The sequence below is a fragment of the Lepidochelys olivacea genome, assembly GCF_965140295.1.
Source record: "Lepidochelys olivacea isolate rLepOli2 genome assembly, chromosome: 14".
Classification (NCBI taxonomy): Eukaryota; Metazoa; Chordata; order Testudines; family Cheloniidae; genus Lepidochelys; species Lepidochelys olivacea.
In genome coordinates this window covers 46125716-46150535 of record NC_140424.1, presented here as the reverse complement: position 1 = coordinate 46150535, position 24820 = coordinate 46125716, and the positions used below count along the sequence as shown (strand labels likewise).

General features: G+C 65.1%; 3 protein-coding genes across 5 annotated transcripts; all 3 read left to right on the top strand.

Annotated features, from left to right (window-relative positions):
* The first annotated feature begins 292 nt into the window (after window positions 1-292).
* On the top strand, window positions 293-5622 carry LOC311530499 (heme-binding protein 2-like). 3 transcript variants are annotated; one of them, XM_084647169.1, is made up of 7 exons: window positions 479-515; window positions 783-861; window positions 1075-1150; window positions 1406-1523; window positions 2034-2167; window positions 2898-3061; window positions 5256-5622. In XM_084647169.1, exons 2-7 carry the CDS (start codon window positions 806-808, stop codon window positions 5329-5331), a joined length of 624 nt encoding a protein of 207 aa, XP_084503295.1. In that variant the 5' UTR covers window positions 479-515; window positions 783-805; the 3' UTR covers window positions 5332-5622. The 3 variants fall into 3 exon arrangements, with proteins under 3 accessions (XP_084503293.1, XP_084503295.1, XP_084503294.1); XM_084647167.1 differs by lacking the exon at window positions 783-861 and having other exon boundaries at window positions 293-515; XM_084647168.1 differs by lacking the exon at window positions 479-515 and having other exon boundaries at window positions 753-861.
* Window positions 5623-6354: 732 nt separating this feature from the next.
* On the top strand, window positions 6355-11515 carry TAPBP (TAP binding protein). Its single transcript, XM_084647098.1, has 8 exons — window positions 6355-6509; window positions 7371-7577; window positions 8001-8276; window positions 8853-9197; window positions 9693-10028; window positions 10243-10332; window positions 10971-11002; window positions 11119-11515. Exons 1-8 carry the CDS (start codon window positions 6464-6466, stop codon window positions 11128-11130), a joined length of 1344 nt encoding a protein of 447 aa, XP_084503224.1. The 5' UTR covers window positions 6355-6463; the 3' UTR covers window positions 11131-11515.
* A 1254-nt stretch (window positions 11516-12769) lies between these two features.
* On the top strand, window positions 12770-24677 carry RGL2 (ral guanine nucleotide dissociation stimulator like 2). Its single transcript, XM_084647097.1, has 19 exons — window positions 12770-13152; window positions 13438-13641; window positions 17210-17293; window positions 17485-17660; window positions 18032-18094; window positions 18182-18363; window positions 18586-18725; window positions 18951-19166; window positions 19564-19667; window positions 19777-19861; window positions 20196-20273; window positions 21044-21118; window positions 21282-21314; window positions 21710-21831; window positions 22143-22235; window positions 22397-22529; window positions 22698-22943; window positions 23589-23703; window positions 23885-24677. The coding sequence occupies exons 2-19, from the start codon at window positions 13534-13536 to the stop codon at window positions 24073-24075; spliced, it is 2244 nt and encodes a 747-aa protein (XP_084503223.1). The 5' UTR covers window positions 12770-13152; window positions 13438-13533; the 3' UTR covers window positions 24076-24677.
* Window positions 24678-24820: the final 143 nt, after the last annotated feature.

The following is a 24820-nucleotide window of genomic DNA, read 5'->3' as shown; positions in this document are numbered from 1 at the left end:
GCCCTCCAGGAAAGCACCCCCCAAAATGGCATGAGGACCCCCCAACACCAGGCTTGTGAGATGGGGCACAACCAGGATCCCTCACAGCACACCTCCCTCTGGTGCCGGCTGGGGAGACCGCGTATGCAGGACCCACAGCACACCTCCCTCTGGTGCCGGCTGGGGAGACCGCGTATGCAGGACCCACAGCACACCTCCCTCTGGTGCCGGCTGGGGAGACCGCGTATGCAGGACCCACAGCACAGTCCCCCTCCCTGTCCCCCGCCCCCCCACAGCACAGCGGCCCCTAGCACCAGGCTGGATTTTGAGGTTCCACTCTGTTCCAGTTGCTAGTTATATATCACACACCCTGCCCTGTTACACAACCCCGACTGCATGCCTGATTCATGGGCCAGAAGGGGCTGGGCATGGGGTTATGTAACCTTCCATGGGCAGGGGGATAAAAGCAACCCCATATCTGCCTGGTGCCCAAATGCATGGGAAGAGCTGAGTCACACCCCAAACTCTCCACCCAAGTGAGTCTGCAGGGTGATGGAGCAGCTGGGGGCAGAGAAGGGATGGGGAGAGGGAGTGATGGGGGGGTTCAGAGTCTGAGGGTGTCTTGGGATTTGAGGTGCACCTGAGAGCTGATCCTGCTGGGCTGGGGGATGCTGGGGGGACTGATGGGTATGGGGACCTACAGGCTGGGCAGGTTGTGCTCCAGGTTCTCTGGCCTTGGCAGCATGGGGTGGGGGTGTCTGGGGGGTGGCTTTTTCATCACCAGCCTGAGTCTCTCCCTGCAGCTTCTGCCACAACACCCCTCGCGATGCTACTGCGAATCGCCCAACTCCTGCTCCTGCCCCTGGGGCTCTGGGGAGAGAGGTGAGTGGGGGGCTCTCCCCACACTGCAGAGGTTGGTAGAGGGAACATCCCCAAACCCTTCCCCCAGTGCCTCAGGGGATGGAGATTGATCCCTGCACAAACCCCCTGGGGCAACAGATCCAATTCAGGGAAAGGGGGGCAACAGCACCTCCAGGGTGATGGGGCCAATCCCGGGGGGCTGTACGCCCTAACTATCCCCATCTGGTTCTGCAGGGAGAAGCCTAAATTCTGCGGGGAAGTCACTGAATGTTTCACCTTTGACCTCATCTGCAACAGCTCAGACTATGAGGTGAGGGTCAGTTGTGGGGGAGGGAAAACCTGCTAAAATACCCCCTCCTGAGATGGCCAGTTCCCCCCACCCTGGGGCTGGATTGGAGCCTGTGTCCCCTAGCGGGGAAAGGAACCCCATCTCATTCCCCACCCTCTGGAGTCAGCCAGTCCCCCTGAAGCTGGGAGGGAGGGGGGTGGAGGGATGGGTCAGGAAGAATGGGAAGGAATTGACCCCACTCCCGTGCTCCTGTCTGTCCTCCCCCCCCGCCCCCAGGCCCGGCTTTACCCCCCCTCGGCCTGGGTCAGCACCCGTGTGAACAACACGTACACAGCCGCCAAGACCACCGGCTTCTGGCACCTCTTCCGCTACATCCAGGGCCGGAACCAGCTGGGTAAGGTGACCCCCACAGCCCCTCTGCCCCCAGCCTCGGACTCCACCCCCACAGCTCCCCAACCCCCACATATAACCCCCCTCCTAGAGCCCTTAGAAGACCCACAGCCCTGCTTCACCCATATGCCCCTCTGCGCCCCCAACCATACCCCCCTCTCCCTCCCAGGTCCCCCAAACCCCATAGCCTTCTCCCATGGGGTCCCTACAGGCCCCCAAAACTCCATTGCTCCAGATAGCCCATAATCCATCCCTCAGAGACCCTGTAACAACCTGAGAAACTCCTTCCAAGGTCCCCAGGGGCTAACGGGAGGGACTAGGGTGTTGGGCCACCCCTCCTGCTCTCTGGGGCTGCTTCACGTTTAATGAGCCTCAGTAGAACAGGGACAGAAGAAAAGGGGGTCTCTACCCTCCCCCAGGAGCTGGCTGCAGTTGAGGGGGGCTGGGGATTGGGGGTGGTTCTGGGGAGGGGAGGACTTCCGGATTCTGAGCAAACATGACACACACCCGGCAGGTGTGAAGATCCCGATGACCACACCGGTTCTGACCCGGGTGGACCAGGCTGCTGGAGAGATGCAGGAGTACACCATCTCCTTCCTGCTGCCGGCAGCACGGCAGGGCGACCCCCCACAGCCCACCGAGCCTGCTGTGAGTGACTCCCCCCACTGAACCCACTGAGTGACCCCCAGCCCCCACATGGCTCCCCACTGAGCCTGCTGTGACCCCCCCCACTGAACCCACTGAGTGACCCCAACCCCCACATGGCTCGCCACCGAGCCTGCTGTGAGTGACCCCCACCCCCCACACGGCTCCCCACCGAGCCTGCTGTGACTCCCCCCACTGAACCCACTGAGTGACCCCCACCCCCCCACGGCTCCCCACCGAGCCTGCTGTGACTCCCCCCACTGAACCCACTGAGTGACCCCCAGCCCCCACATGGCTCCCCACTGGGCCTGCTGTGAGTGACACCCCCCACTGAACCCACTGAGTGACCCCCACCCCCCACATGGCTCCCCACCGAGCCTGCTGTGAGTGACACCCCCCACTGAGTGACCCCCAGCCCCCACATGGCTCCCCACTGGGCCTGCTGTGAGTGACACCCCCCACCAAACCCACTGAGTGACCCCCCCACTGCCTCCAATTCTCCCACCCAGCCCACTGTGAGTGACCCCCATCCCCACAACTGCTCCCTACCAAACTTGCTATAAGTGACCCCCACTGTCCCAACTACCTACTGAACCTGCCGTGAGTGACCCCCAACCCAGCCTGGCCGGGGACTGACCGTCAAACCCCGGTGTGGCTGGGGCTGTCGCACCCCCACACACACACACACCCCAGACTGGCTGAGGCTGACACCCTCTCTTTGTGTCTGGCCCAGGTTTTCATCGAGCGGTTCCCTGCTCTGCCCGCCTATGTTCGCTCCTTTGGGGGGTGGCTCACGGATGCCAATCGAGGGACCCACATCCGGGCCCTTGATGCCTCCCTGGGGAGGGACGCCCGGCACTTCAACCGCTCCTGGCACTACTCAGCTGGCTACAACAGGTGGGGGGAGACCCGTCTGCTGCCTCCCTGGGGTGCTGGGGTGGAGCAGGGACCAGCATTCCCCAGGGCACAGCAGCAGGGCCAACCGCAGGGGAGCAACCCCCTGAGTCAGGCACCAAACCACCAGGCGCTTGGCCCCAAACCCGGGGCCTTTGTGAAGGGGTGGGAAGTTGGTGGGGTGACCAGATGTCCCGATTTTATAGGGACAGTCCCGATATTTGGGGCTTTGGCTTATATACGCTCCTTCCCCCCCAATCCTGATTTTTCACACTTGCTGTCTGGTCACCCTAGGTGTTGGGGGGCTGCCCTGAGCTCCCCCCGCCATCCTGCTGGGACAGTATCATCCATGCCTCTAGATGTAGTGGGGGAGTGGATTCTGCCCCCCCCCCCATCTGCCTGTCCTCCCCCACCACGCAGCCCCTCTCTGCTACTCCTCAGGCTCTTCACCCCCTCTCCCAGGCCTGGGGGTGGGGGCTGCAGCAGGCCCCCCTCTCCCCTTCCAGGCTGGGGACAGGCAGGTCCAGGGGCTCTTTAATTCCCCCGCCACCCCACAGAGCAGCTGCTGCAGGAAGGGGGCAGCGGACTGACCCATTGCTCACAGGAGACGGGGAGAAAAGAGCAGACTGACCCATAGAATGACCCACTGCTCACAGTAGGTGGGGTGTGGCACTCCCCTGACCTGCTGCAGGTCTTTATCTCCCTCCTCCCCCTCCCATCCTATGAGTGAGGCTGGGGGTTGCAGAGAGGAGGGGGAGAGGGAAATCTGTCTGCAGTAGCTATGGTTGGTTGCTCTGCCCCCCAAGGTGGGCAAGTGGGACAGGCAGCCAATCAGAGGGCTAAACACTCACTAGTGGGACACGTTTAAGGATTGCACCAAGAGCTGAGATGGGGGGAGGTTCCCTGTTGCACCAGAAGGTGGGTGGGTGGGATCTCTAGGGAGCAGGTTTACAGGGTACAAGGTGCAGCTGGGAGGAGTGTCCATGTGGGGCCCAGTTTACCTGTTGTACCACAGGGTCAGGTTTAAGGGTTACACTGGGAGCTGCGGGGTGCTAGGGGGCTGGGTTTGTCTGTTACCCCAGGAGCTGGGAGTGGTGTCATTGGGGGCAACAAGTTGACCTGTTATGGCAAGAGCTGGGAGAAAAGGGGTCCTGGGGGGTGGGGGTAGGTTACTAGAGATGTGGGGGGCACTAGGAGACAGGTTTATCTTTCACACCAGACTAGGTGGGTGGGATGGTTTGTGTGGGGAGGGGACAGGTTTACCTGTCCAGGCAGGAGCTGGGGGAAAGGGGTGACTAGGGGACAGGTTTCTCTGTTTCACTGGGAGCTGGGGGGCAGTGAATGCTCATTGCGGGGCAAGTGTATCTGTTACCTCAGGATCTGGAGGAAAGGGGGCAGTGGGAGAAACATGTTTATCTTCTACACCAGTAGCTTGGGGAAGCAGTGACTGGGGACCACTTTACCTATGGGGGGGGGGTGTTGCTGGGGGACACATTGACTTGTCACACCAGCAGCTGGGAGGGCTCAGGGGGGAGTACATTTACCTGTCACAGCAGCAGCTGGCCAGGGGGAGAGGGGGGAAGGAGTTAGTTGGGGGCCGAGTTTGCCTGTTACATTAGGAGTTGTGGGGAGGGTAGGAGGGCAGATTTTCCTGTTACACTGGGATCTGGGGGGAAGGGAATGGGGGGGGAGGACAAGTTCTCAGGGGATGTTATTAGAGAGGTTGCAGGTTTCCCTGTTACCCCAGGAACCGGGGGAGGGATTAGTGGGGGGCAGGTTTCCTTGTTACCCCAGGAGCTGGGGGGATTAATGGGGGGTCAGTTAGTGGGGGGTTCTGGGGTAGGTTAGTGGGGGGCAGGTTTTCCTGTTACCCCAGAAGCTGGGTGGGGGAATAGGGGGGCAGGTTTCCCCATTACAGCAGGTTCTTGGGGGAGGATTGGGGGGCAGGTTTTCCTGTTACCCCCAGAGCCAGGGGAATTAATGGGGGCCCGGTTTCCCTATTACAGCAGGTTCTGGGGTGTGTTAGTGGTGGGCCAGGTTTTCCTGTTACCCCAGAAGCTGGGTAGTGGGGATTGAAAGGCCAGGTTTCCCCCTTGCAGCTGGTTCTGGGAGGGATTCGGGGGCAGATTTCCCTTTACAGCAGGTTCTGGGAGTTCCCCAAGCCCTGACCCGCTCTATTGTTCCCGTCTCTCTGCAGCCCCATGAAGCTGTTCGACCGCCACAACGAGGTCTGGCGCCTGGCATGGGGCGGCCTGGGCTGTGCCCCAGAGTGAGCCCCCCCAAATGTCACCCACTGGCATCGCAGCCCCGCCAAGAGTGAGAAACCCAGCTCTCGATTACGCCCCCCACGAGTGAGCTCCCAGTGACCAGACTCCCCACCCCCACCCCCCATAATAAAGCCAAGTGACCAAGTCTGCCCTGTGTATGAGGCATGAATTCTGGTTGCTGCCTTAAAGCTGGACAGGCCAGGGGTGGGGGGGGTCCCCTGGCAGCTGCCCTAGTGGGTCACCAGAAGGGGGTGCGTGCTAGGGTCTGTGGTAGCCCCGAACCCCAAAGAATTTGACCTAGGGAAGCAGAGAACAGGATCTGGACTGGGAGGAGGGAAGAAATGGGCATGGGGGGAGGGGCAGGGGGCATACCTAGGGGCTGGCCAGGGAGAGCGGTGGGGGGAGGCTCTGGTTGAGGTGGCAGATGTGGGGGGAAAGGAGGACCTGGGGGAGATCAGGATGGGGTGGGACTGCAGGGGAGGAGCGGGCCAGAGGGAGATGGATGGGATCTGGGGGGCATATGGGGCAGAGGGAGATGGGGGGCAGTGGCCAGACAGGGCAGAGGGAGGGGAGCCTGGCAACGGGGCGGAGGGAGATGGAGAGGAGCTGGGGGGGCAGAGGGAGATGGGGGCAGGGCAGAGGGAGCTGGGAGCAGTGGGGGGAGAGGCAGGAGGAGATGGGGGGGCAGGGCAGAGCGTGCTGGGGAGGTAGGAGGAGCTGAGGGGTGGGCCAGAGGGAAGTGCGGGGGGAGGAAGCGCTGGGGGGACAGGGCAGAGGGAGCTGGGGGGTAGTGGAGGGAGGGGCCGGAGGCAGAGGGAGATGGGGGGCAGTGGCCAGACAGGGTAGAGGGAGGGGAACCTGGGGGCAGGGCAGAGGGAGCTGGAGAGGAGCTGGGAGCAGTGGGCGGAGGGGGCAGGAGGAGACGGGGTGCAGTGGAGGGAGGGGGCGGGGGCAGAGGGAAGTGGGGGGCAGGAGTTGGGGGTGGGGCAGAGGGAGCTGGGGGGCAGTGGAGGGAGGGGGCGGGGCAGAGAGGGCCGGGCTGTGTCTATCTGTCCCGCCCGCTCCCCGAAAGTGAAAGTGAAAGTGGAAGCGGGGGGTGGGGGGTTTTCGGATATTTCCATCCTGCCTCGCAGCCGACATGACTTCGTTCGTCCCCGTGGGGGCCCTGGCCCTGCTCCTGCCTGGTGAGTCGGGGGGGGCTCCCCCCACCTGTCCTCGGACCCTCCCCCCCCAGCTCTCTGTCCGTCTGTCCACAGGACACACCTGCCCGCCCCGCAGGGCAACCTAACGCTCCCCCGAAACACAGCCACAGCTTCCCCCACTCTAGGACCCTCAGCCCCCCCCTCGGGACACGGCTCCCCCCTGCCCAGGGACCCTGACCCCCCCACGCACTGACATGGCTCCACCCCCCATTCTGGGACCCTGCCCGCCCAACACGCAGTGCCGGGCCCCCCCGCGTCCAGGGCGACCTGAGCCTGTCCTGCGAGGGGCTCTCCCTCCTCCCCCCACTCTGGGGGGCTGGCCCCCCTGAGACACGGCTCCCCCCCGCCCAGGGACCCTCAGTGTGAGGTGGGCTCCAGCCAGTGGGGGCAGGGCGGGGCCAGGCTGTATCTGTCTTTCCCGGGACCCTGACACCCCCCCCAGACATGGCTCCCCCCTGCCAGGGCAACCTGAGCACCCCTGCGGACACAGTTCTTTCCCAGTCCTGGCCTTCAACCCCCCTACCCCACATGTCACGTGGCCCTGAGAGGGCCCCTGAACTGCGGGGGGCTTTGCTCCCACAGGGTGTTTGGGAGGAGGGGGCCGTTTGTCTGGGTGTGGGGTGATGGGGCTGCTCCGGGGCTGGGTGGGATATGGAGGCACCTGCTGGTTATTGGGGGGGGCAAGGGAGAAATCAGACCCTGGGGGGATAAGGGGTCACCCTGGGGAGGGGCATCTCTTGAGGGTCCTGCCCTGGGGGAGGGGGCAATCTGGGGGCAATCCGGTGTCCCAGGGAGCTTTGGGGGGTCCTTGTGTCCACACTAACCCCCGGCCCCTGCCGCTAGGGTTCGCTCTGTGTCTGGCTCTGGCGGGGCCCCCCCGGCTGAGCTGCTGGTTCGTGGAGGAGGCTGGGGGGCGCATGGGGATGATGCCGAGTTCCGTGACTCAGCACCGGGCGCTGCTACTGCTGCGGGGGGCGAGAGGGGGGCTCCCCGAGACAGAGCCCGAGCTGCCTCCCGACCTGGAGCCAGGCATGGTTTTTGACATCACTGGTATGTCCCCTTCCTCCCCCCTATCGGGCTCCCACACCCTGATCTTCCAGTGCCTGCTCCCACTACCACCCTGCTGCCCGGTCCTGACCCACAGGACTACCTCCACATCCCATCTGCCCCCCAGTGTTACCTCACCTGTCCACCACACCCTGCTCCTCCCCTCTGCTCCCCCATACCCGCTTCTTACAGCCCCCTCTTTTCCCCATCCTCCCCAGTGCCCCCCCACTCCTTTGCCCTGCCCCCCAGTGCCCTGCCACTCCCATGTCTGGCATTCCCCCCATTTGCCTTCCTGTTCCTCACAACTGCCCCCCCACTGCCTCTCTCCCCCCAGATTCCGGGGGACCCTGCATTGTATCCCCCTCCTAGCAGCGGTGGGCATTGGGGTGTCCATGTCTCTCCCCTCGATTTCTTTCTCCCCTCCAGACCCTTCAGGGGCTCTGCACCGCGTCCCCCTCCCAGCGGGGGGGCGCTCCAAGGAGGGGGAGCTGCCTTCCTGTGAGATCAACGCCTACACACCACAGGAGGCCCACGTGCCCTGGGCAGCCGGCCTGACCCCCGAGCACCGCAGCCCCCTAGGCCTGGGGGGTCCCTGGTTCATCAGCAGCGTCCAGGCCCCGGCCAGGGGCTACGGGGTCAGCGCTGTCCTCAAGAGTGAGGAGGCGGCAACGTCCCAGCAACCAGCGGTCATCATGGCAACTGGTAACCAGGGCGACTGGGAATGTAGGGTGGGAGCGGCCTCCCCCCAAAATCCTGCTGTGGGGACCCTCTCTTTCCTCAGGGCCCCAAGCTCCTTCCCTTGCCCCCACATCCTGCTGTGTTGCTCACAGCACTACCCACTCCCCCAGGGCACTGTCCGTGTGGCGCTCACAGCCCTGCCCTCCTCCAAGGCACTGTTCTTCATGGTGCTCACAGCCCTGCCTTGTGCTTCTGTGGTGCTCAAAGCACTACCTCCGAGGCATCATGCTCACAGTCCTAACCGTTCCCCATGGCACTGCTCCCATGGTGCTCACAGCCCTCCCCCTCCCCCTGGGGCACCGCCCATGTGGTGCTCACAACCCTGTCCCCCTGTGGCACTGCTTCCATGGTGCTCACAGCCCTCCCCCTCGGGCACCGCCCATGTGGTGCTCACAACCCTGCCCCCCTGTGGCACTGCTCCCATGGTGCTCACAGCCCCCCCCCCCCGGGGCACCACCCATGTGGTGCTCACAACCCTGCCCCCTGTGGCACTGCTCCCATGGTGCTCACAGCAGTAACCCCCTCATCTCTGCCCCACAGCGGTGTTGTCCGTGTTCTCCCGCACCCCGCACCTGCACTCCCGCCTGGGCCGGAACGTGCTGCTGGACTGTGGCTTCACGGCACCACCTGGCCCCTTCTCGGTGGAGTGGCGGTACCAATACCGGGGTGCTGGGCGCGTGGTGCTGGCCTACGATGGGGTGTCAGGCCGGGCCCACGTGGCCGAGGAGGGGGCGCAGCTGTTCCTGGAGGAGGGGAGGGCGGGCGCAGACACCAACGTGTCGCTGCGACTGTCCCAGGTCGGGGTGCGGCACGAAGGAACCTACATCTGCACCATCTACCTGCCCCACCTCCATGCTCAGCAGGCCCTGGAGCTGCGCATCTCCGGTGAGTCTGGGGGGGCCTCCCGAGCTGCTCCCAGCGTGGGGGGACGTGGGTATGAGACGATCTTTGCACCACACGGGTATCTTCCCCCCACCCCAGGCTAGTGATGCACGACTGATTCTGGGGAGGGGTCCCTGGACTGATGCTCCCACAGGCTAGGCTGTGAACCCCAATATTTACCCCCTGAGTTGGAGGAGTCCCAGAGTTCTCCACATTGAGCCAAAGCACCCCCTAGGCTGTACAGGGCTGTATGGGACTGGTCTCTAATCCCTCCTTCCTCCCAGAGCCCCAGGTGGTGGCACTGTACCCCGTGCCCCCCAGGAGATGAGGGAGGCCAGACTCGGTCGAAACTCATCTCTTCCTCTGAACCCACTTCCCCCCACCCCCCAGGCGACACTGCACCCCAGCCCTCTGTCTGTGCCTCCCAGAGGAGGAGGGACGCCGGGCTGGGCTGTACAGGCCCATATGGGACCAGTCTCTAACCCCCTCTCCCCTCAGAGCCCCCCATGGTGACGCTGCACCCTGACCCCCTATCGGTGGCCCCTGGGGCACCAGCTGAGCTGGCCTGTGAGGTCTCTGGCTATTACCCATTGGATGTGACGGTGAGCTGGCTGCGCCGGGGCCCCGGGGAGGCGGGGGGCGACCTGCTGGAGTACGTGACTGAGACCTGGGAGTCAGGGCACCGGCATGGCCCCGACGGCACCTACAGCCTGAGCAGCTTCGCCCGCCTGGCACCCGTCCAGCCCCGCGACCACGGAGCCACCTACAGCTGCCACGTGACCCACGCCGCCCTGGCCACCCCTGCCCGGAGGAGCGTCCGGCTCCGGGTGGCAGGTGGGGACAGCGCGGGGACAGGGCAGGGGGCAATGGGAGAGAAGTGCAGGGATGGGGGGCTCAGGGGAGCGGGGATGGAGTGGGGGGCGGAGGGGAGACAGGGGAGTGGGTAATGCAGGAGGGTTGGGCAGGAGGGGGAGGGGTGCAATGGGGGAGGATCCGGGGAGGGGGGAAATGGGGAGTGTCTCTTGGTCTCATCCCCCCTCTGCCCCAGGTGCCACAGGCCCCTCCCTGGAGGATGCCATTGGGATGTTCCTGGCTGCGTTCCTGCTCTATGGGCTCTTCCGCCTCCTCGGAAACAAGGGTGTGTGCCCCCCCCATGTCACCCCCTCCCCCATACACCGCCATCCCCACTGCCTCTACTGGGACAAGGATGTGTGCCTCCCCGTGTCACTTCCCCTCCCCCCACTGCCCCTCATGTCACTGCCTCCCCCCATACACCCCGATCCCCACTGCCCCCCATTCCTCCCATACACCCCAACCCTCCTGCCTCCTCCAGGACAAGGGTAGGTGCTGCCCTGCCCCCATTCACCCCATTGCCTCCCATACAGCCCCCAACCCTCCCACTGTCCCCATATGCCCCCCAGTCCCCATCCCCCCATACCACCCTCCATTGCACCCCCAACCATCCAGCCTCCTCTGCAACACCCCCCCATACTGCCACCCTATACACCCCTGAGCCCACAGGTACCCTCCAACCGGCCCACTGCCTCCCAGACCACCCCCGTTCCCCTCCCCCGCATCTTCTGGGGAACAATATGTACCCCCAGACCTCTGCTGCCCCTGCTCCCCTCAAACCCCCTCTGCCTCCTTGCGCCCCCCGATCTCACCCTGTATCCTCATGGACAAGGCTATATCCCACCCCTACCCCCAGCCAGCCACTCTCCCCCACCTCCTGTTCAGGGGAGCCAGGGTCTCACTCCTCTCTTGTTCCTTTTTCAGTCTGTCCATCCGGAGCTGAAGAGAAAAGCAAGGTAAATACCCCCCGCCCCAGCAGTGCGCCTGCCCTGCTCCCCACAGCGCCCCTGCTGGGGGAGGCTGGGGCTGGAGTACCTGGTGTGATTCTTACCTGACTCTCTTCTCCCCGCAGAAATCAGAGTGAGACGTGCCCAAAGAAGCTGAGATTTTGGGCGCTGATGTGTGACCCCCAAAATAAGATTGTGAACCTCAGGACAGGAACCAGAGTTGGGGGCTTAATGGACAATAAAGGGTTAACATCCTCTCCAGTCCCCCTTCCCTGCACCTGCCGTGTTACGAGCCAGGATCATGCCTCGATCCTCCCCCACTGCTTCCCCATCCCCTCTTGGCCTTCTCTCCCCACAGCACCCACCTCCCCTGCTGCCGGGGTCCCTCCGCCTGCTCCTCCTACTGCCTGCCTCACCCTGGGGGGCTGGGCAAGTGGCCTGTTCCATTTAAGGTTGGGGGGCTGTTGGTCTGCACTGCTGTACGGGGGCTTCAGCCCCAGAAATAAAAATGTTTTGCTGTGACCCCCGTAACTCCAGCATGGGCGTAGTCATCTCTCAACACTCCTTCCCAGAGCCCCGACCCCCGCAAGAAGAGGCCTGCTCTCCCCACCCAGCCCCACATGCCCTGCCCAAACTGCCCCCCCCTAGTGCTGCCATCTCCTTCTGCCTCAGCAGGAGACCTCCCCATCCCCTCACCCCGCCTCCAGCTCCCCCATCCCGGAGACCCTCATAGCCAGGGCCAGTTGGGTTCAGAGAGTCTCCACTCCCTAAGACCCAGGGCACGCAGTCCCAAGGGTTCGTGTCCAGTAGCAGAGAGTTCCATAGGCTCAGGGAGACGAAGCTTTTCCCTCCATCCTTGCTCCCCTTCGTTGCTCCTACTCCCCCTACGTTATGGGGTCCTTTATGTCCCGCTCTTTACTTCCCAGCTCTCCTCACTCTCTGAGCATTGCTCACGCTGGGTTCATACCCAGTGGGCTGGCACTGGAAGGGTGCAGTGGGGGTATGTGGGAGGTGTGACTTCCTGGCCGGAGGGAGACAGGAAAGCTGTCCCCATTGTTCAGCTTCCTCCCCCTGGGGAGGGGGGAGAATGTAGGGACCAGAGGTTCCAGACCCCAGTGGAGGGGGGAATATATGGACTGGAGAGATGGGAAACCCGGAACTGGATGCAGGGGAGGAATGTAGAGACTGGAGACCTGGGAAACATGGATCCAGATCCCATGGGGAGGGGGAGAATATACAAACACGGGGTGGGGTGGAGTGTATATATACAGACTGGAGCGCTGGGAAACATGGAGCTGGATTCTGGCGGGAGGGGAGGGGGAAGACTATACAAACCAGAGAGCTGGGAAACATGGGTCTGGATCCCATGGGGAAGGGAAGAATATATACAGACTGGAGCCACTGGGAAACATGGAGCCGGATCATGGGACGAAATATGAAGCTGGATCATGAGGGGACTATAAGGACTGGAGAACTGGCAACGCGGAGCTGGATCCCAGGGGAGTGGAAAACACACTAAATGGAGATTTGGGAAACATGCATCCAGGGGACAGAGCCCATAGCGCGTCCGCCCCAGGTTCTGGGTCTCTCTGGCCTTGGCTCTGTTCCCAGGCAGATCTGGTCTGCGCTTTAACTCTCCCCAGTCCTCTGGCTCCTCTCTGGGCTTTGCAGGTCTCTGCTCCCTGACTCCGCTCTGAGTTTCATGTCACTTCCTTTCCAGGTGTACTCCACTCCAGGATTTAAATCTCCCCAGTAGGCTTTGCTCCGGGCTGTGCAGTTCTGGCTCCGAGCCTCCCCCTTGAGTCCTGCCGGCTCTGCTCCCGGCTTTACGGTTCCCTGGAGCCCGTCCAGGCTGATACAAGCTCCGGGCTTTATGCCTCTCCACTCGCTCCAGCTCCGGGCTTTCTGTCTCTCTGGCCCCGGGCTCTGTTCCTAGGCTCGGTCCAGCTCCGTTCCGTCTGTCCGGCTCCAGCTCCGGATTTCTCTCTCTCCGGCCCCGGACTCCACCCCGTCCTGCCCCTCCTACCCAGCTCCGGGCTCCGTTCCCAAGCCGGCTCCGGGGCTTCCGCCCAGCCCCGCCCAGCCTGGCCCCGGGGCGCAGCGGGGAGCCGGGTGCCCGAGGGGAGAAGGGACCTTCCCAGCCGCAGCCTGGCACCCAGGTGGGCGTGGACTGGGAGAGCGGGGGGGGTGCAATGGAGGGTATGGGAAGAGGTGCCAGGGGGTGCTAGGGAGGGGTGGCGTGGGGAATATGGGGGTGCTGGGCGGGGGGTGCAGTGTGGAATACGGGGGTGTAGGGAGGGGTGCAGTGGGTCTGTTGGGGGGTGAAGTGGGAGGAAGTGGGGAGCGGGAGGGAAGGGGACAAAGTTCCCCCAAATATTTCCTGCTTCTGGAGAAGTTCTAACTTCCCTCCCCTGTCCGTCCGTTCCCGCCCCCCTCTTTCTCAGTCCTGGACCTCGCCTGACACCCCCCTCCCCCGGCAGTAGGGGGCAGCCCATGACTCCTCCGTGGGGCTGAGACGTCCCCTCCCCCCACGGCCCCCCATGCTGCCCCGCTCGCTGCGCCATCTGCTGGAGGGGGCCCGGCTGGAGCTGCGGGAGGACCAGGGGGTCACTCTGAGCGGGTACCGGAGCTGGCCCCCTGAGCCCCAGGTGAGGAGGGATGGGGAGGGGTCGGGGTGGGGGGAGCAGGTGATGTGGGGCGGGAGGAGCAGGGGGTCACTCTGAGCGGGTACCGGAGCTGGCCCCCTGAGCCCCAGGTGAGGAGGGATGGGGAGGGGTCGGGGTGGGGGGAGCAGGTGATGTGGGGCGGGAGGAGCAGGGGGTCACTCTGAGCGGGTACCGGAGCTGGCCCCCTGAGCCCCAGGTGAGGAGGGATGGGGAGGGGTCGGGGTGGGGGGAGCAGGTGATGTGGGGCGGGAGCAGGGGGTCACTCTGAGCGGGTACCGGAGCTGGCCCCCTGAGCCCCAGGTGAGGAGGGATGGGGAGGGGTCGGGGTGGGGGGAGCAGGTGATGTGGGGCGGGAGCAGGGGGTCACTCTGAGCGGGTACCGGAGCTGGCCCCCTGAGCCCCAGGTGAGGAGGGATGGGGAGGGGTCGGGGTGGGGGGAGCAGGTGATGTGGGGCGGGAGCAGGGGGTCACTCTGAGCGGGTACCGGAGCTGGCCCCCTGAGCCCCAGGTGAGGAGGGATGGGGAGGGGTCGGGGTGGGGGGAGCAGGTGATGTGGGGCGGGAGCAGGGGGTCACTCTGAGCGGGTACCGGAGCTGGCCCCCTGAGCCCCAGGTGAGGAGGGATGGGGAGGGGTCGGGGTGGGGGGAGCAGGTGATGTGGGGCGGGAGCAGGGGGTCACTCTGAGCGGGTACCGGAGCTGGCCCCCTGAGCCCCAGGTGAGGAGGGATGGGGAGGGGTCGGGGTGGGGGGAGCAGGTGATGTGGGGCGGGAGCAGGGGGTCACTCTGAGCGGGTACCGGAGCTGGCCCCCTGAGCCCCAGGTGAGGAGGGATGGGGAGGGGTCGGGGTGGGGGGAGCAGGTGATGTGGGGCGGGAGCAGGGGGTCACTCTGAGCGGGTACCGGAGCTGGCCCCCTGAGCCCCAGGTGAGGAGGGATGGGGAGGGGTCGGGGTGGGGGGAGCAGGTGATGTGGGGCAGGAGGAGCAGGGGGTCACTCTGAGCGGGTACCGGAGCTGGCCCCCTGAGCCCCAGGTGAGGAGGGATGGGGAGGGGTCGGGGTGGGGGGAGCAGGTGATGTGGGGCGGGAGCAGGGGGTCACTCTGAGCGGGTACCGGAGCTGGCCCCCTGAGCCCCAGGTGAGGAGGGATGGGGAGGGGTCGGGGTGGGGGGAGCAGGTGATGTGGGGCGGGAGCAGGGGGTCACTCTGAGCGGGTACCGGAGCTGGCCCCCTGAGCCCCAGGTGAGGAGGGATGGGGAGGGGTCGGGGTGGGGGGAGCAGGGGGCAGGCTGGGGGGCACCGGAGGGTCACAGGGAGGTGTGTGCTGAGGGGGGCAGGGGTGGCTGCCCCGTGGGGTTGTGTTGTGGGGCGTGATGAGGGGTCAGAGGGGATGTGGGGTCAGGCCCTTGTGTGTGGTTGAGGGGGAGGTTCTGCGTGGTCTTGGGTCACACAGGTGTGAAGGGCGGGTGTTGCCGGCTCACACCATTGTGGGCACATGTGGTACACGGGGCGGGGGGGCTGTGGGTGTGTGGTCACGCCCGTGTGGGATTGTGGAGCCGTGTGTTGTCCGGGGGGTGTGGCGGGGTCACGCCCGTGTGGGATTGTGGAGCCGTGTGTTGTCCGGGGGGTGTGGCGGGGTCACGCCCGTGTGGGATTGTGGAGCCGTGTGTTGTCCGGGGGGTGTGGCGGGGTCACGCCCGTGTGGGATTGTGGAGCCGTGTGTTGTCCGGGGGGTGTGGCGGGGTCACGCCCGTGTGGGATTGTGGAGCCGTGTGTTGTCCGGGGGGTGTGGCGGGGTCACGCCCGTGTGGGATTGTGGAGCCGTGTGTTGTCCGGGGGGTGTGGCGGGGTCACGCCCGTGTGGGATTGTGGAGCCGTGTGTTGTCCGGGGGGTGTGGCGGGGTCACGCCCGTGTGGGATTGTGGAGCCGTGTGTTGTCCGGGGGGGGTGTGTGGCGGGGTCACGCCCGTGTGGGATTGTGGAGCCGTGTGTTGTCGGGGGGCTGTGGCGGGGTCACGCCCGTGTGGGATTGTGGAGCCGTGTGTTGTCGGGGGGGTGTGGCGGGGTCACGCCCGTGTGGGATTGTGGAGCCGTGTGTTGTCCGGGGGGTGTGTGTGGCGGGGTCACGCCCGTGTGGGATTGTGGAGCTGTGAGAGAGGAGCGCTGTCGCTGGGGACAAGGCGTTGGTAGTCGAGGTGTGTGCGGTTGTGTTGGCTTTGCTGGTAGTTCTGCGGCTTGCTCAGGGTGCGGTTGTGTGGGGTGGCCGGGGGGTGGCTGTGTTGTGAGCTAGTTGTGAGGGGTGAGTGACTGGGGTGCGGGGAGTGTGGTCTAGGGCAGTGAGCAGCTGCGGGGCTGGGGCTGGGGTGAGGGGCAGTGTGGGGCTTGGGTGTCAGTGAGCCCTGGGAGGTCCCTTCACTTCCTGTCCCGAATTCCCCTTGGCCCTCAGCAGCCATGCCCCACCCAGAGGTGGCTGCCGCTCCTTGCGGTCATAAGGCTCAGGTGCGTGTCCCCGCTTGAGGACACACCCAGTCCCTGCGGTGGGGGGCAGGGCGGGTAGCCTGGCAGCTGCAGGGTTTGGCGGGGCAGGTTTGGGGAAGTGCCTGGGGGGGCAGGGCGGGACGGGGAGGGGCTGGAGCAGACCGAGAAGGCGGAAGCAGCAGGGGGAGGGAGACAGAGAGAGAAAAACAGGGGCAGACAGACAAGGGGAACAGGACAGACAGACGGGGGAGGGGAGTAGGGGAACAGGGGAGGGGAGGGGGACAGACTGACAGGAGTGTAGGAGGGGTTTCTTGTGGAGGGGGGTGACTGGGGAGGCGGGAAGGGTGTTTGTCTGTGCCCTGGCCTGCGTGTTTGGGAGGTTCACTGGGTCCCCCTCTGCCCCCTCCCCCTGCACCCCCTCCCTGCTGTCTGTGCCCCTGAACCCCCACTGTGCCCCCTAACTCTCCTACCCTGCCCCCCAGCCCTACGCACCTCGAACCCCTGCCTGGGCCCACAGGCCCAGGCCTGTCCCATGGGGCTGCGGGGTTTGGGGGGGGCTCAGCTAGGCAATTCCCTTCCCCACACGCCCCCACCCCAGTGAGAGTCGCGCTCCGGGGTGGGGCTGAGTGAGACCCAGTGAAGCGCACCTTGGGGTGGGGGTGGTGACAACCATCTGTCTGTCCCCACCCACGTATCCAGATGCCCCCCAGAGTGCTCCCTCTGCCTGAGGGGAGGGGGCAGTTCCTGGGGGGGCTGGCGAGGGCTACGCCCCCGTAGGCAGCAGGAGGGGGGTCTCTGTTCGGGGGGGCTGATGAAGGTTTTCCTGCGGCTGGGGGCGTGCCTGGAGCCAGGAGGTCAGGAGGGAGGGGGGCTGTCCCGGACACGGTGGTACTGCCTGCCTGTCAAGGTGAGTGTGTGTGTGTGGCGGGTGGGGGGCAGCTCAGATACAGCTGGGCAGGGGATATCCAGGGGGGCGGCTGGACTAGGGGGAGGGGGGGGATGAGACTCCTGCAGTTGGAGGGGGGTGGAGAGGTGGGGGGCAGTGATATCCGGGGTAACCTTCCCCTCTCCCCAGCCCCCGGTGACCCTGACGGAGGAGGCCGAGGAGGGAGCGATCTACACAGTGACCACGCGGCAGTCTGGGGGCGCCCAGCCAGGGGTGAGTGGGGGGGCAGGTCGGCTCTGGTGCCCCCTCTTTCCCCTAGGCCTCAGTGGTATTGGGGGGGCGGGGTGTCCAGGCTGGCTCTGACGCTCTCCCCACAGGCCCCGGGGGGGGGGGTGGCAGGCAGCCAGGCCACGTCACTTGGGGAGATATGGGGGGGTCCAGGCTGATTGACGGTCTCCCCACAGGCCCCAGGGGGGGCAGGCAGCCAGGCCCGCTCGCTAAAGGCCGGGTCGCTGGTCCGGCTGGTTCGGCACCTGCTGGAGGCCCAGACGCTGGGTGACGCCACCTACGTCCCTACCTTCCTGATCACCTACCGGGTGTTCGCCCGCCCCCCCACGGTGCTGGGGCTGCTGCTCGACAGGTGACAGGGGCAGGGGGTGGAGGGGGCGCAGGATGCTGGGGGTAAGTGGGGGGGGGAGAGGGTGCAGGACATGGGGTAAGTACAGGGGAGATGGGGGTGCAGGACGCTGGGGGGAAGTGGGGTGTGACTAGAATTGGGATTATGGGGGAAACGTCGGGGAAGAGGGGATGGGGGGACACAAGGGGGGAGCCGGGCCCCATGGGGGAATGAGCTGGGGGTGGGGGAGCCGAGCTCCATGAGGGGATGAGAGGGGAGGGCTGGGACTTGGCGGGGAGCGGTTAGGGGGCACAAACGAGGGGAAAGGAGTTGTTGGGGTGTGGGGAGGGGAGCGCAGTGGCAATGGCAACCGCCTCACCCCGTCTCTTCCTCAGGCTGGAGGAGGTCGGGGCGCTGGAGCCGAGCCCCGTTTCCCCAGAGACAGCTGAGCTGCAGCGGTGAGTGACCCCCGCCCCCACAGCCCCCACCCACCCCGACTTCCCTTCCCCCGGCCGTGTCCCCCATTCACCCCCATCTCCCCCCAGGGCCTTCTCCTCGGTGATGTGCTCCTGGCTGGACGGGTACCCTGAGGATTTCGGGGGGGGCTTGGACCCTGGCCTGGTGGAGCGACTGGGCCGGAGCCTGCAATGTGCCCTGGGGCAGGGCTCTGAGGCTGAGAGACGCCTGCTCGCCCTACGGGGGGTGCCGGGGGGGCACAGCAATGGAGGTGAGGGGGGCTGCAGGTGGGGGAAGCCTGCAGGGGGGCAGATGGATGCGGGAAGGGTTTGGTTGGAGAGGAGTGGGGGAGCCGGGGGGGCAGGCAGATGGGGTTGGGGGCAGATCTGGTGGGTGGGCAGATGGGAGGGGGTACTGGGGTAGAGGGGAGGGTCTATCTGTGGGGCAGGCTCCCCACCCCGCTGGATCTAACACTGCCTCCTCTCCCCTGCAGGGGAGCTGGAGGAAGAGGAATTGGGGGTGGGGGAAGATGGCCCCGAGGGGGGTGTGACCCCTCGGGGGGACCCTGACCCCCTCGACATTCTGACCTTCCAAGCTGACCATGTGGCTGCTCAGCTGACACTGGAGGAGGCGGTGAGTGTGTGTGGTGGGGGGGGCTGTACCCCAGGGGCCCCCATGTCAGGGTATTTGGGGGGGTAGGTGACGGGGGAGGGGGACTCAGTCTTTAGGTTACGGGGTGTGGGGGTGCAGGACATCCCAGGAGATGTTCCTGTGGGTAAGTGAGGGGTAAGGGACACCCCTAGCAGTGGGTGGGGGTCAGGGAGCAGCCCCCCATTAACCCCTGCCCCCCACCCCCAGGCGCTGTTCCTGCGGGTCGTGCCCTACCAGTGCCTGGGCTCGCTCTGGTCTCAGCGGGACAAGAAGGGGCGGGAGCGGGTCTGCCCCAGTGTCCGCGCCACGGTGCACCAGTTCAACCGCCTGGCGGGGGCCGTGATCCGCTCCTGCCTGGCGGGGCCGGGGCTGCGCCCCCAGCAGCGGGCCCGCATCCTGGAGAAATGGATCCACGTGGCTGAGGTGAGTGTGGGGCCGGAGCTCAGCCCCTCAGGGTCGGGGTCACCACGCTGCGTCCGACACCGCAGTGATGGGCCCCCGGCTTGTGGGAAAGGAGAGCAACCTCTGACCTCAGCTCTGCCCCCAATACCAACCAGGCCCTCTGACCCCTCACCCCCCCCGAGCCCCTGCCCTGCAGCTCCATGGGAGCTGGCCCCCCACCCCGACCCCTCACCCTCCGAGCCAGCCCAGCCCCCGCCCTGCAGCTCCATGGGAGCAGGCCCCCCCCACCGAGCCAGCCCAGCCCCCGCCCTGCAGCTCCCTGGGAGCAGCCTGCCCCCCCCGCCCCGAGCCAGCCTAGCCCCCGCCCTGCAGGGGTGTCGGAGCTGGCCCCCTGTGACCCCGACCGCTGTGCCCCCAGGAGTGCCGTGCCCTGAGGAATTTCTCGTCTCTCTGTGCCATCATCTCCGCCCTGCAGTCCAGCCCTGTGCACCGGCTCAAGCGGACCTGGGACGAGACCGCCAGGTGGGGCTGGGCTGGCGGGGTGGAGCTGGGTGGTCAGGATGGAGGGGGCAGCATCTGGGGGGCAGCATCTCATGGGTCATTCACCCCCCCCCCACACTTCTCCTGCCAGGGACGTGCTGCGCAGCTATGAGGAGCTCTGCACCATCTGCTCCGAACAGGATAACTATAGCCTGAGCCGGCAGCTGCTGTTCCAGGTGAGGGGCCGCCTGGCTCCTGTGCCCCCCACATCCTGCCCCCAATCCTGTGCTCCCAGCTCCTGTGCTGCCTCCCAGCTCCTAGCCCCCCATCCTGCCCCCGGCGCTCAGCTCCCCATACTGCTCCCTACCCACCTCCTCCCCATGGCCCCCTATTGTCCCCCTCTCCCATCTTGCCCCCGATCCCTTCTTCTGCCCCATCCTGACCCCCAACCCCTATGTCTCACTAGGTCTCCTGTATCTGCCCTCATCCCTGACACCTTCCCATGTCTCATTGTTCCTCCCTGCGCTCGCACCCTGTGCCCTCTCTCATATTCCTCTGACCCCCCCCCAGGAGGGCACCTCCAAGCCGTCTGGTGCCGACCCTGCCCCCCGCCGGCAGCCACGAAGACCCCAGGAGCAGCGCCCAGTGGTGAGTGGTGGAAGGGGGGGCTGCAGTGATGGGCGAGGATGCAGGGGCACAGGATGGGGGGGCTGCCCCGTCCCTGTTCTTCTCCTCCAGTGCACGGGGGGGCAGAGGTGGGGGGGATACTGGGGGCATGGTGGGCTTGGGCAGCCCTGGTTGGGGTACATGGGGCGCTGGGCAGAGGCACAATAGGGTGGGGGATATGTGGGGGGCCCAGTGGTTTGGGTTGGAGGTGTGGTTTGTGTGAAGGTACGTGGGGGGCTGGACAGGGTACACTGGGGTGGGTGGGGGCTAGGCAGGAGGCTGTGGGGGTGGAGAATATGTGCGGGGCACTGGGGCCTGGACTGTAGGTGTGGTTTGTGTGGGACTATGTGGGGGATTGGGCAGGGTGCTGTGGGGTGGGGGGATTGGCAGTCATAGCATATGTGCAGGCAGCTGGAGCAGCCTCACCTGCCCCAGAGGTCTCAGCCAAAATCTCACACCCTATTCCCACCACCGAGGTATTGGTGCAGCACACAGGGAAACTGAGGCACACGCAGTATTCATGCAAAACAGTAAAACTCACCTAGGCTCAACAGTAAGACTCACATACAACATAACAAGGGAAAATCCCCACTTCGTCACAGCGGGGTGCTGCGGGGCAGGGGGGTTGGCAGTGTGGTTTGTGCAGGGCATTGTGGGGGGCTGGAGGGTGCACGGTGGGGTGGGACACAGTGGGGGATATGTGGGGGGCTGGGGGGTTGACTGCCTGCTCTCTGACCCCCTGCTCTCCCCAGGGTGTGGTTCCGTACCTGGGCACCTTCCTGCGAGACCTGGTGATGCTGGATACAGCCATGAAGGACAAGCTGGAGGTGAGACCTGGGGGTGGGGGATGATCTAGGATCCTGTTAGGGGTGGGGGCCAGGCCAGTGGGAGGGGCAGGCAAGGGGGCAGGAGAGCAGTGGGGAGCTGGGGGGGTAAGGAACATGCGGGAGTTGGTCATGGGGCTCATGGCACCTCTCGTTTCTCTGGCAGAACGGATACATCAACTTCGAGAAGCGGCGCAAGGTACCGGGCTGTGCCGGGCCTGCTGGGCTCCCTCCGCATCTGGCTTGGGGCTCCCCTCTGTCACTCTCTGCCTCTCCCCGGTACAGCCCCCCTCTGTCACTCTCTGCCTCTCCCCGGTACAGCCCCCCTCTGTCACTCTCTTCCTCCCCCCACTAAGTAGAGCTCCCCCAGGCTCTCTAATCTCCCCCTCACCCCAGTACAGCCCCCTATGCTCTCTATGCGGTCCCCCCCCGCTGGTTACAGACCCTGGGCTCTGTGCCCCCAATATAGCCCCCCACACTCTCTGTGCTGCCCCCCAGTATAGCACCCCCCTGCTCAATGCCCCGCTGCCCTGTTATAGCCCTGCTGTCTGCAGTGCCCCCTCCCCGTGTAACTGCCCCGCTCTCTGCCCCCAGGAGTTCGAGGTGCTGGCCCAGCTGCGTCTCCTGCAGTCCATATGCCGCAACTACAGCGTCCAGCCCAGCTCCCACTTCCAGCGCTGGCTGCGGGCACTGCCCCCCCTCTCTGAGGCACAGAGGTAGCGGGGGGGGGGGAGCGTCCCCCCCGTGGCTGGGGCGGCGGGATGGGGCTTGTAGGTGCTGTGTGAAGTGGTTGCTGCATGTAGGGGATTGTGTTTGCATGTAGAGTGTGGTGGGGGGTTGTGTAGAGTTTTGGGGGGGGGTATTGTGTGTGATGCATGGGGGGTTGTGTTGTGTAGGGGGTGTGTGTAGAGGAGTTTGGGGGTTGTGTAAGGAGTGTTGCATGTAGGGGGTGTGTGTAGAGGAGTTTGGGGGGGAGTTTGTGGGGTGTTGTGTGTATTGTGCAGTTCTAATCCCCCTCTCCCCACAGTCACAGTCTCTCCTGTGAGATCGAACCCCCCGGGGAGGCCCCAACCCTCCAGCGGTCCCTGAAGCCCACCCTGGTCATCACCCACTGCACAGAGTGAGTATGGAGGGGGCAGAGCTGAGCCGCAACTGAGGGAGGGGGGCTCTGAGGCATTGGGGGTCTGGAGGGATGGGGAGGCGGGCTCAAGGGTTGAAGGCTTGTGGGGCTGAAGGTAGCAGCCCCCCCTCAATCCTTCTGTTACCTCCCCTACCTCCAAGGCTGCTGAGCTCCGTGGGGAACCCTCTCGTCTCCTGGGAGGGGCCCAGCTCCCATGAGGGGCCCCCTGGCTGCTGCCACAACCTGCTGCCACCCCCCCGTGGCCCCACGCAGCTGCTGTCTCGCCTGGCGCAGGTGAGACCCCACCCCATTACCGCTTCCTCCCCCTGCCTGATCTCCCCCCCCAGACCTGCACCCCCATCCCCTGTCCCATTCCTCCCTCACCCCCCTTCTCCATCCCCCTCATCCCTTCCTCAATCCCAGCCCCTCGCTGCCCCAGTCACCCCCTCTGCGTCCCCGCAGCACATAAAGTGGCCGTCAGTCTCAGCGTTGGACACAGCTCCTGAGGATGTGGCTCCCTTGGCCGGGGGCCTCTCGCCTCCCATCCCCACCGGGGGGGGCTTTCCCCGGGGGCACCGGCGCTCGGCTTCCTGCGGCTCGGCCTTCCCTGCCCCTCCCACCCGGGAGCCTGGGGCCCCCCCCTCCGATTGCTGCATTATCCGCGCGCGCATGGCCCTGCACAACGGCAGCCTCTACAAGAGCATCCTGGTGAGCACTGGACGCCTGGATCCCATCCCCAGGGTGGGGGCTGGGAGCCAGGACTCCTGGGTTCTATCCCGGCTCTGGGAGGGGAGTGGAGGATAGAGTGGGCGGCTGGGAATCAGGACACCTGGGTTGTCAATCCTGCCCTTTCTGTCTTGCTGTGACACTTTCCTGCTGCAGTCTTAGCCTGGCCCACCCACTAAACACTATTAGTTTAGTCAGGGGACCCCCCCTTTTCCCCAGGGTGATCCCGATCCCAATCCCACAGCTGCTGTGGGGAAGGGGCAACTGGTCCCCTGACTCACTGTCTCTCCCTGGGGGGAGGGGCTGCCCCATTGTGTGTGTCTGGTGTGGACGGGCTGGACCCCTACATGTCTGCGTGCGGCTGTGTTGTGTGTGCACATTGTCACGGGGGGTGGGGGTGTTGACTGGGTGTGGGGCTTTCTGGGGTGTCTGCTGGGATTTGCTGCGTTCTCCTGGGATTTGCTGCATTCTCCCAGCTTTGCGTGTTGTGCACATGGGGCATGTCTTTGTGGCTGCACTTGTGTTATCTCTGTGGGGCGATCACTTCCATGTACGTGGTGGTGGTCTCGGGGGCGCCTGGCCTGGCTCTGTTGAGGAAAGTGGGAGTTGTGTGTTGTGTTGCTGTAGGTGACCAGCCAGGACAAAACCCCGTCCGTCATCGCCAAGGTGCTGGAGAAGCATGGCCAGGAGCTGGGGGTTGCCCCCCAATTCCAGCTGGTCCAGCTGCTGCCTGAGGGGAAAGGTGAGGGGGTCAGGGGAATTGATGTCCCTGGGGTAGGGATTGGGGGGGCCCATTGGGGGGTTGGGGAGCACCCACAGCAATGAGGGGTCTCCAAAGGAGTCCCTAGGAAGCTGGGGTCCCATGAGTGGGTGCGGGGACCCTATTCCCTAACTGCCCTCACACCCTCTCTCTCCCCCTGCAGAGCTGACCTTCCCGCCTACAGCCAACATCTTCTACGCCATGAATGGCTCCAGCTTGGACTTTGTGCTGCGCCCCAAGGGCCCTGGGGAACCTCCCCTGCCTCCCAGCGCTGCCCCCCGCAGGGCTGAGCTCAGCGCCACCTTCCCCAAGATCAAGGCCACCGGCCGCAAGCTTGCCAGGGCCCTCTTCTGATGGTGAACCCCGAAACTGCCCTGGGGCTTCCTGGGCTGGAGGAAAGGAAGTGACATGCGCCCAGACTCTGGGGAAGGGAACTGGAGCTGCACAGGGCCTAGGACTGTCTGCTTGGCCTGGGGCTACCTTCATCTCCCCTGGCACCAGGCTCTGGTCTGCCCCAGGACTGTCCAAGGGGCAGCCTGCCCAGCCCAGCCAGCTGCCTCAGGGCTATGATCTAAGTATCTTGAAATGGGTGATGTCCTGACAGCCCCTCCCCCCCCAAACACCAGTACCTACTTCCTGTCCACCCAGGAGGTACAGCTGGGCGGGGGGGGCGACCGGAGCAGTGAGCCCACTCTCCCAGAGCATGGTCTCACCCCTGCCAGGACACTGCAGCAGAGGCCAGGGTGCTAATTCCCCTCTAGTCACAGGTGGGAAGTGGGATGCCCCTGCCAATGCCAAGATGGCAGCTTCTCAGGGACTCAACTGGAGGTGGGGGGAAGGACTGGGTGATCTAAGCCCTGCAGGGGCAGCTGATTTCCCCCTGCATCACTGTGTAGGGGGCTTGTGGCCCTAGCCCTCTTTGCTGTAACACTAACGCAATAAAGACACTAGAAGCAGCTGGCAGAGAGCTGTGTCTCTGGGGAGGCGGAATCTGCCTGGCACAGCACAGCCAGAGACCACAGGAGAAAGCTGAAGGGACAAAGCTCAGGGCAGGGCAGAGCACAGCTGAGAGCAGCAGCAGCGGCCCCAGGCCAGCGAG